Source organism: Nestor notabilis, unplaced genomic scaffold (genome assembly GCF_000696875.1).
Source record: "Nestor notabilis isolate BGI_N333 unplaced genomic scaffold, ASM69687v1 scaffold2608, whole genome shotgun sequence".
Taxonomy (NCBI): domain Eukaryota; kingdom Metazoa; phylum Chordata; class Aves; order Psittaciformes; family Psittacidae; genus Nestor; species Nestor notabilis.
In genome coordinates, this window is record NW_009938524.1 from 1 (window position 1) to 11,128 (window position 11,128).

The following is an 11,128-nucleotide window of genomic DNA, read 5'->3' on the forward strand; positions in this document are numbered from 1 at the left end:
GCTCCTGAGGCCTCGCAGCGGCCGGTGGCACACGCGAGGTGCTGGGGTGCCCCAGGACGGTTTTCCCATGCCGTGGTTGGCGTCCCCCGGAGCGACGTGCTGGGGCTTGCGTAGCCCACTGGGGTCTCCCCGGCTTCGCTTTGAAGCATGTGGCCGGATGGCAGAGTCTCGCTGTGTTTGTAGCAGATGTGTTCCCGGTGACAACTGAGATGTTATTTTGCATTGCAGAAAGGCCATGTTCAGCTCTAGCGCAAAGATTGTGAAGCCTAATGGCGAGAAGCCAGATGAGTTCGAGTCTGGTATATCCCAGGTGCGTGTCTTTTCCTTCTGCTGTTTGGTGACTGACTGTGAGTTACAGAGGCAGGGCTGTGACAGTTGGCTAGAGCGTGAGCTTCGAGGGTGATGCTGGCTAGACGTGTGCTGTTTCCTGTTTTGACTTGGGAACTGGGACAGTCAGCCTGTGTTCCCAACTGTTACATTGGCCTCTGTGACAGTCTTTGATACCTACTGTGGTACAAAGTATATAGGTGCTCTCTGGTGCTGTGGACAGATTTTAGTGTTAGTAGTTCTTATGACTTGAATTGTGTGTTATGTATTATTCTGCAACTTCACTTTTCTAGGCTCTTCTGGAGTTGGAAATGAACTCTGACTTAAAGGCTCAGCTGCGGGAGTTGAACATCACAGCAGCTAAGGTAGGCTGCACCGTCCCCACGACGAATTGCTTGGTGGCCTGCTCTCTGTGTGTTTAATTTTTCCAAATGTTAACATTTTAAGTGAATAGTGTCTTTAGCTATTTCCTAGAGTCTGTGATTGTTCCACTGTATGTTGTAGTTTATCTTCTGGGTTTTTTTGCAGTTTTTGGTATTTGCTGTTAACATGTAAGTGTTTGTAAAAGTTTTTGGGTTTTTCTGAGGAACTGGGTTGAAAAGTCATAAAACCTCAAATAGCAGTTTGGGGGTTTAAGTGTTTAAAAACGGTAGTTCTGCTTTCTCTGCACAGTGGGCTTGAGGTCTGAAACTGATTGTTTGTGTGTGGATATTGGCTGGTGTCCTGGTTTTGGACCAGGACAGCTGGCAGTGTCGGCATTGCAGAATCTTTGCTAGGAACATAAACCATATAACACTCTATAACACTCTATAAAGTCAGTTTGTTGTAAATCCTCTGTTATCATGTAATAGATAGGTGGATGAAGGTATTAAACAGACTTGATGGCATAGGTTAGCCTGTTTGTAAATTTTAGTTCATAAAGGCATCTGAAACCTTAAAGAAGAAAGTTATTGTTAAAATTTGTCAGTCTTGGAGACTGTGAGACTTACGAAGTGGTTTCTGCAACCAAAAACTGAAGTAGGTTGCTTTTTAGTTCTTGCCCAGGCCTTCCAGTACAGATAGAGATGCATGACTGCTTGGAGTTAAGTTGAATCTGGGAATGCAGGAGTCTGCTTGATATATGGGGCCTTCAGAAGGACTTCGCTGCTGAAGTACAGCCATGTGTACTGTTTTCATTGAGGAGTTTTATAAGTGTCCTTGTTTATATAGCTGCTTGGTTTTATTTGTGAGAAATCTCCTGTGGGCATCTGAATTTAGCTTGTGTGGGAGCATAGCTGGTGAAAAACAATTCAGCTCTCCATTCTGTTGGAGAATGAGGATGTCTCTGCAGTTCATGGGAAAAGCACTTTGTAAGTCTATCCAAACTTTTTCAGTTTTTATCAGCTGTTGGAGAAGCAAACCAGGAGAACAGCAATCCATGTTGGTGTGATGTTAACACATTTGGAGGGGAAGGAAGTGTATGTTGGGCATTTCTAAGATTTTGGCTGGGCAGAGTGCTGGGACATGCTTGTGGTCATGCTTTGTGTAGAAAAGTTGGACCAGATGATCCTTGAGGTCCCTTCCAACTTGGTATTTTATGAGTCTATGACTTTGTTCAAGTAATGATGCAGGCCTTGGCAAGTGGTAAACAGAAGATGGTTTTCATAAAGTAGGAGCTCAAAAATAAGAGATATAGTACTGTAAACTTTGTCTAGAATCTGCATTAGAGGCAAATAATCTTTTTTAAACTTTGTATCAGCACGTTAGTAACCGCTGCAGATATGATAAGCATTCAATATACGTAGGATTCTAGCATCTGAGTCCCAACCTGCAGAAAGAATGAGCTTTGCTATTTGGAGGACATGACTCTGAAAGGAATGGTGGGATTTATTGTCCAGTCACTCATTTACAGCAAAACAAGTGCTTTGACAGCTTTTATTTCTTTGTAAGAGCAATCCTGTTATATAGATTAAAACAGGTGCTGCTCTCTGATTCTTGCCCCTTCTCTCCCTCTCCACGCCTCCCCGCACCCCAAATGTTGTGAGCAAGACTGTGTTCAGACAATTCATGATCAAACCAAACATTGCTTCTCAACCCCTACGTAACATTTACTTTCTGCTTCTGTTTCAGGAAATTGAAGTGGGTGGTGGCAGAAAAGCCATCATTATCTTCGTACCAGTTCCTCAGCTGAAATCCTTCCAGAAGATTCAGGTGCGGCTAGTTCGTGAGCTGGAGAAGAAATTCAGTGGGAAGCATGTGGTGTTCATTGCTCAGGTAAAACACTTAGAATCATAAAAATGTTGATTTGAAGGGATCCCTGGGCCAACATTAAATCAGGTCAGCCATTGTTTTGTCTAGCTGAGTCTTGAAAACATCCAGGGATGGAGATTCCACAGCTTCTCTGGATAGCCTGTTACAGAGCTGTGCTTACCCTTTTTGTCATGTCTATTCAAGGTAATAGTGATACCATGCATATTTTTGTACCAGCAGGAAATGTAATGAATGTTCTTCAGTGGAGATAAGCTAAAGTGATTTCAGCTAGCAGCCAAGGCTTTGTAAACTTGGTGAGATGTGAACCTTTTTGGAGAAGGATATAATTTTCTTGTTCTAGCCTCTCTTAGTCCTTCAGAAGCTTGAGAAGCAAAGGTTAAAGGTAGAAGGGAGCAAATACTAATAGGAACTGTATTACACTTTCATAATTTAAGCACTTAAAATTCAGGTTAATAGGAGAGGAATTAAAACCTACAAGTTCTGAATTTATTGAAGGAGCTAAGCCATGAGAAGGTGATAGAGGGCTTTCTGGGCAATGCTAAGGGGTGGACATACTCTCGAGAGATCTCTGCACAGTGGACAGTTAGTTGTTAGACTGCAGGTCTTCTTAGCAAAAATTCTTGGTAAAATAATTTTAAGAGCCAGAGTACATTAACCTGAATATTTATGTGGCCAAGAGGATTTCTTCCAGTGAAGTGCCTCTGGCTCACTTAAACTAAGTGCTTGAGGATTCCCTGTCAGTTTAGTAATCCGTATTTTAGAAGTGAATGTGTGCAGTTCTTCTGCTGTAGGTGAAATGTTGCCTTTGAATATGATGAGACCTAGTTTGGGTTACAGTAACCCTGTTATTAATACAGTCATGGAGAGGCTGTGATGCGTTGGTAGAAAATACTGCAGGTGGCCATAACTGCTTCTAAACTCAGTGTTTTAAAGCATCTACCATTGAAGATAGGGAAGTAGAAAATAAGTTTTAGTGATCTAAGCTGGTGTAAATGCCTTTAGATGTTGCTTTTTTTAACAGATTACACTTAAGGCAGGGTTTGGTCTGGATTGTGTAATACATCTCACTATTTAAACTGGCGTTTCAGTCTCTGATGACACCTAGGCATCTGTGGGACTGAGACAGTTTGCTGTTCTGCTTCACACCAGAGGTTCAATCTAATAGGAATTGTAAAATTCCTTCCCAAAGAAGTGTGTTCAGACTGCTAATGCGACACATTAAACTACCAAGGTTGTATTCATGGGGGAGGAGGGCTGAAATACAAATCTTTCAGTGCACTGAATGCAGGATGAGTGGAATACCAGTAATTAAGCTTCTGCAAGTATTATCAGGTTCTGATGCTGGTGTAGCTTTGGGCATACTTAAGTTTTCCTTTGCAGTGTCTCAAGCATCTGTCTGGGGGGGTGGGGAGTGCATGTTGCATGTGTGTGCAGGTCTTTTAGGAGTTTTTTGAGTTGGTTGTAAACACTAGGTACTGAGAAATACCTTTTTTGTTTCTTTTCCTTCCTTAACAGAGAAGGATTCTGCCTAAGCCAACGAGAAAAAGCCGCACAAAAAACAAGCAAAAGCGTCCCAGGAGGTAAGTAGATAATATTGATACAGTAAGACACCCGCCTTTTGTCACTTGCTAGTGTAGTCAAGTAATGTTTAGTTGAGTTTTTGAGAAGTCATTCAGGTGATTGGGTGGTCTTGTCCTTTCTCTTACTGCTTGAAATAGTATCTGCTATTTGATTGCTAAAGGGTGCAGTAAAAATCTCATCTTTGGGCACTGTGTTGCATGTCTTAGAACTCCCTCTGTATTCCAGTTACAGCTGTAGCCAGTTTTTAGCCAGCCGTACTGGCTTAAGAAACCCAAACCTGCTGTGTCTGTTACCATAGTGTGCTGACAAGAATTATTTTTAAGCTGTAGGAAGAGCCATATCCACATCATGGTGTTAGGCTGTGCAGAAGGCAGGGGAGGCAATGAGAGTGGGAGTGGCTGAGGACAAGTGTAGGTATAAGTAGTCGCTTTGGGTATGTATTTAACAGTAGTGCAGTCGCTTGTGTTAAATGGCCCCCCTGCTTTCCTCTAGGCTCTTACTGCTGGATGTGCAATACCACTATATGGATGTCAGTGCCTCTTCTGTACTGTTCTCTATCTTACTATATCATTTTGTTGTCAATATCTTGAAAGTTTGTCCTCTACATGACATGTGGTGTGTTCCTGTAACTTCTCTTAGCCTCAGTCTTTATACTTGTATTGTATCTATTACATTCTGAAATCTTCAGCCATGGACTTTTGAAGTGCTGTTTCATAGGGCTCATCTTAGCTGCAGTCCTGCCTTTGGAGGACTCTGTTATGTTAAAACTGGTATTGCACAGCACCTACAGAAGTTGGCATCTGTGTGTGTGATTAGCATGCTGCCTTTCAGCATGAAGGAAGGAGAGTCCCAGGATTGTTGCTTTCTCAGCCCTAGACTAGATCAGGCTAGTAGTATTGTAGAACTTGAGATGTATATGGTGAAGCATAGAAGTGTAATTGATGTTTGTCTCCCTTAGCTGTCCCAGTCTTTGTAAGTTTGAAATGCTGCTATAGACACAGGTCTTGGTTACTAGTGATACTGCGTTGCAACTGTAGATAGAGAAGCTGGAAATATTACTATTCATCTAGGCTCATACACAACAAAACCTGGATTAATTTTTCTCCTTTCGGCTGACTTACAGACAGTTCAAGAACACAGATGTAGACATCAGACAGTCTTCTAAGTGTGGACTAAACTTAACCAGCTAGACTTTTCTTGTAATACATTGGTGGTTTAAGCTGCTTGGGTTTAGGCAGACAAAGAAACCCGTGTTTTCAAAACTGGGTCTTCTGTTGTGTAGTTGAAGATGCTTGCACACTTAAACTCTTCCAAGTGAGTCTCTGCCAAAAATGCAGATGGGACAACTTGGTTCTGATTTAAATAAAATCTTCTGTAAATATGTAGAAATAACATTTTAGGACTGTTTCTGCAAAGCAACATGTGATACCAAAGGTCAGAAACCTGACTACTTTTTCCCTTCATACAGTCGTTATGTTTCTGTGCTTGGTGTAGAATTCAGGTTTTAATTTTTGCATGACCTGTGAAAAAGTGTGGTATTGTCACACTGCAGCCTTAAAACAAACGAAAACACCACTGAATTTCAGCTAAAGCATGCTGTGGAAGGTTTAAGCCTTGGAAAGCTGGAAAATCTGGCAAGAGGACATGTTTTAATGATACAAATGTGGCATTTCAGCCGTACACTTACTGCGGTGCATGACGCCATTCTTGAAGACCTGGTCTTCCCAAGTGAAATTGTGGGCAAGAGAATCCGTGTAAAACTGGATGGCAGCAGGCTCATAAAAGTCCATTTGGACAAAGCACAACAGAACAATGTTGAACACAAGGTAAGTGAAAACAAATTCACTTTCTTGTGCAGGATGGGATGGCTTTCTGACTTAGCTAAGAGGCTGCTTATGTGATACAGCAAAAGGCTAGGCTTGTGGTAAGAAAGAAAACAGTAAATAAGCTTCAGAGTGAAGACGCAGTGAGAAATAGTGTAGTACTTAAAGTGTGTTAACATAGATTTTTACTTCCATACACAGCATGTATATAACATATATAAAACAAAATTGTTTTAAAAAAGCCAACTGTTTAAAGAAAAAATTTGGTTTATATATGTTATATATAAAAACATTTATATATTGTATATTTTATGTGTTATTTATAAGCATATATAAACAAAATTGTTTGTCTTCACAGGTGGAAACATTTTCTGGTGTCTACAAGAAGCTCACAGGCAAAGATGTGGTGTTTGAATTTCCAGAATTCCAGCTGTAAAGTGCAAAAAAATGGCTGAATAAACAACTGTTCATATAACAGAGTAATTTCATTTAAATTTTGAATTCCATAAACATAGATGAGGATTTAACTGGTTCATGGAACTCCTCCACTGTCTGGATGAGTGACATTTGTATATCAGTATTAAGTCACCAGCATTTTAACAGGAGGCATCTTAGGTTGTTCTTGGCACTGTTGCAGCACAACTCTGGACAAAAGAGCCCAGAGCCTGCAGAAAGAATTTGCATTGAAAAATAAACCTAAGTTTGTTGAGATTCACCTTTTAGGGAGAATGTGGAGGATTGCTGTAGAGCAGTGGAACTCCCGAGTTCTGCACAAAAGAATACCGGCTGGAGATCATGTTCCTGACACACAGGAGGAAGTCTACATAACATGTGATGTGACATCTGAAACATGGAGAAACGACACCTGCAGAAGGGCATTGAATTTTTAGGAAATATGTGTTAGGGGGGAGAGGTATATTTTCAATTTGATGTGACTTTTCTTGCTGTTTAAGTGGCAAAATTATATACCAGTTCTTACCTAAAATCAGGTCCTGCAGCTTCTCACCTTTATCAGAATGAAACGGGGAGATGTTTTCACTTTTGAGTGTTTGAGCACCTTGCTGGACAAAAATACATTTATTTTTTTTAGGTATTACTTTTGCTTTCAGAAATCATGAATTTTTCTATCTGCGTATATTAGGAGTATGTATGTCTGTATACCTGGTGTTGAGGTAACCTTTCTCCTGACTAGAAACTGAAGGCATGGATAGATATGCCAGGGTGAAGTAATGACTACTGGAATATTTGGGGATTTTTTAAATGGTGTGTTAACATAGCTTAGTACCTGTTTGGTTATATGGGGAGAGAGAGGGAAGGACTAGTTTACTGCAGAAGCTGAAAGCTGCGTGATTGTGTCCTGGAAACACTGCAATTTTGACTTGAGGATCTGTTTAGAAACCCTTCCAGCATATAACATTTTTTTTCCAGTGCAGGGGTAACCATGGATAATATTCTGTGTAATTTATATGGATTTAGTACTTCACTGTACTGAACAGGCTATTCTGTTACTTTGGAGTGTTTAATACAGTAAAAGGCACCTAATCATGGAGGCAGGCTGTTCGGTAGAGAGCAAAGTAACAGTCTGTGTACCAGGAGCTCATAAGAACGTATCTTCCTACCTGAGCGGAGAAGTCCCACTTACTGAGGTCTTTATACCTTTACTTCCTTTTCCCATTGGCTGTGGTTTTGGTTGCTTCCCGGGAAATTTGATACCTCTCTTCTTCAGTTGTGAAGAACTGAAAGGTTAAAACAAGTCCTGCATTGCTTTTGCATTGAAAAAGTGGAGGTTTTTAAGTCATACCGTAACTTCTGTTTAGTTGGGCAGGACAGATTGCCATATGCTGTTGGTTCTAATGCAGAGAGAAGAAGGGAAACACATGTGGCCTGTTGTAATTAGTAGTTAATTTCCTGTTACTTGCTGTCAAAACTTGAATGTTTTCACAAAAAAGCAGGTTGTTTCTTTGAAGAAGCTGGCTTGCCTTAAGGCCTTTTTCTCTCCTTTTCAAACTTCCCTTTCTGGAGTATAACTTCATTCCTTATTCATTCCTCAACTATTTGTTGTTCATCTTCGATGATTCAGCAAAAGTGAATTTGTCAACTTGCATTAGAATTAGATGAGGGGAATTGTAGGTATATAATATCCCCAAGTCCTGTCTGCTTGTGTGTGTGGAAGAGTAATCACAAAAGATCTTACAGGAGGAGTGCCAAGACTTTAGAATTCAAGTTTTCCTTGTTAAAATTGGTATTTCTCAGGTTGGAAACGCCACCCCCTCCTCCCTGCAGTCTCCCCCAAGTAACTCTGAAGTCAGACATGTTACTAAGCTGCTCAGTACAACAATCACAGATGGTATTCTGTGCAAATAGATGTTTGCTGGTGTGGGTTGGAAGAAGCGGTCTGGGGAGTATTTGGAGACTTACCAGATGTTAACTACCTCTAGTTAGAGGTTGGTGAGCCTGCTGGGGCTTGTGTAACATCTGCAAGAAGAGGTGATGTTCAGGCAGCAGGCTTGAGTAGACAGTGTTTCCTTTTTAATGGTGAAATGTAACTCAGGTTTGATATCTTCATAGCAACAAAAATGTCAGTAGTGTTTGTAGTTTTAAAGCACTGGGAGGGGGTAATAAGCAGGGGAGGAGAAATCTACTAAACTGAATGTAAAGCTTGCAAATGTTCCCAGGCATTACCAGCTGGCTATGGATTTTTCTTGGCTCTTGTTGCAAGCCCTTTGAACTATGTGAAATGCAAAGCCCGTGATGGCCCCATAAGCAAATTCTTTGAGTAAAAAGATAATGCTGTCAAAGCCATTTATGGTTCTTGCATCAACTGAGCTGTAAGTAAAGGTGGATTTTCATGGCATAGAAATACCAGGCTGTGTGCTTTGCAAGAGGCTTTAGTCCTAGTTTACCTTTATCCATGGACTCCCTTGTGTGCTAGTGTCAGTGATACAGTCAGACAACTCTCACTGTCCCTTGACAAGCATGTCAAGTGAATGCTCGCAATCTGGAAAGTCAGTTGATGCCATCTGGTCAAGTGCTAATGAGGCTGCTGGAATACTGGTGTCAAATGTTACCTTAACCTAAATAGACCCCATATGAGATGATGCTAGACTTTCCCTATACCTTTCATGCACTGGCACAGTTGAACTCTGAACTCATGATTCCTCAGGAGTTTATCAGCTGATCTGTGTGAAAAAGCAATAGGGTATTCTATACCAAGACCTTGTGCAGCAGTGGTACACCGTAGTGTCAAGGTGAAGAAACTGTTATATACTGAAGAGTATAAAAGACCTGATTTATTTCCTGTAGTAGCCCAAAATGAGAAGCAAAGGCTTTACATCCATTAGGTACTCTTGAGACTTGCATCTGGTATTACAGCTTTCATTGTTTATTCCATACAACTCCTTTTACAGGTGTTTTTGAATACTTTTGTGTGTGAGGAAGGCTGCTCCCTGTTGATTTCCCTTTGAAAAGGTGTGTAGATTTGTGTGACAGAATTCTAGTGTGGCAGAACCTGCTTGAAGTTTTGGGTGGTGGTTGACCTATCTTGTATTAATATGGTAATTTGATGCATGATAACATCATGTCTGATTAGCCTCTCTTGAGTTTAAGTGGGAGCATCTAGCGAGTTTTAATGTAGTGATCCTCACTAGGCAGTGTTAAAAGGAAGTCCTATCACTCCTGTATCGTGAACTGAAATCCCTTTCCTATGCTTGTTTTTCCTAAATTTTGTAAGTGGGAGGCTTGACTTTGGGTCTCTGAAATACCAGAGCAATGCTGAAAAGCTAGATGTTTCTCGCTTCGTGGGATGTGCTTCCTAGGTCTCTAGAGGTGTATCAGAATGACAGAAAAAAATACACTGATTACAGAAAGTCATGAAGTCTCATAAAAAGAAGTCTTGTGGTTAGGTTGAGGGAGTGAGTTTTCCTGTCCTCCACATGCGCCTGACCGCAGCATTGATCAGCGCAAATGGTTGGCTGCTATAACAAAGTGTCTTTGCTGTGCTTCCTACTGCCTACCTTCAAAGTGCTCTTGTGAAAAGCCTGTGATCTGCTGAGAGCAAGAGAAAGAAAGGACACGAGCATCTCTTTGTACTAGTGCTCTGTTCCCTGCAGAGAGATACGTTTAGAGGATTTTATTTATGTCTGGTGATCAAGAGGAGAAAGTTTGTTGGATTTGTTAGTCTGCAAGACCAGGCTATCCCTTCCTTTACCCTCCAGTTACTGTTAGTCTTTTTCAGGAAAATCATTCTTAAGCTTAGCAACAAGCAGTTGCTGCTCAGTGTTGCTAAATGATTAATGGATAATGTTTTTCATTATTGGATATTGTGCTGACATGTCTGGCTCAGTTTTGGTCTGCCCCTGGAGCAGCAAAGATAGAATTAAAGCCAGGCACTGAAGAGGTTATTCTAATTTTAGAGATGAGGAGTAACAGGAAAAGCACTACTGCTGAAGTGAATGCTGCTCAGGTATTTTATGGAAGAAACATTAGTGCCACACTACTAATGAATGGATCTTACACAGCTGCAGAGTTAAACCTGTGTTACTGTTTCTGCACTGACCTTTCCCACCATACATCCCATGTATTGCACAGAAGGGGTGGTGAGGATAGTAGCTTCTGTTGTGTCCTTCCACTTGGAGGTTTAGGGGTGCTGTGTACCCTCTGGGGTTGCGCTAAGGGGATGAGGTTCACATGGTAATCTTCACAGGGGCAGCTCTACAGGCTGTCTTTTATCAGGCATATCTATAATGTTTGATAAAATTGTTTTCTATTTTCTTGGCTAAACAGTTATTGATAGGTCCAGCCAAAGGGAATGGGACACAGCATTAACATTGTTGTCGGGAGCAGAGGAGGGGATGCATTCAGCATGCCAGCATCCAGATCCATACTATAGAGGAGTCATGCATCTGCTGCACCTCATTGTCTCTTTTGGGATTTTGCCTTGGGAAGCTTACTGGGGGATGGTTAGCGAGGAAGCCCTTACCTTCAAGAACTTGAACAGCATTTGTGATGGCCTGCAATAAACTGAGCTTCCAGCAACTGATCTTGGATCCTAACTTATTAGTTAATGGGTTTGGGTACAGGCAATTTTAATCACCTAGGAAAATCTGATTGGAAATGCTGCTGATAACATTGGATGTTTTGCCAAAGCA

The 11,128-nt window shown here is 41.2% G+C and overlaps 1 protein-coding gene across 1 annotated transcript; it reads left to right on the top strand.

The window, feature by feature from the left end:
- The first annotated feature begins 84 nt into the window (after window positions 1-84).
- On the top strand, window positions 85-6,461 carry RPS7 (ribosomal protein S7). The gene is made up of 6 exons (XM_010019343.1): window positions 85-310; window positions 621-692; window positions 2,437-2,580; window positions 4,093-4,157; window positions 5,834-5,984; window positions 6,340-6,461. The coding sequence occupies exons 1-6, from the start codon at window positions 236-238 to the stop codon at window positions 6,415-6,417; spliced, it is 585 nt and encodes a 194-aa protein (XP_010017645.1). The 5' UTR covers window positions 85-235; the 3' UTR covers window positions 6,418-6,461.
- The last annotated feature ends 4,667 nt before the right edge of the window (window positions 6,462-11,128 follow it).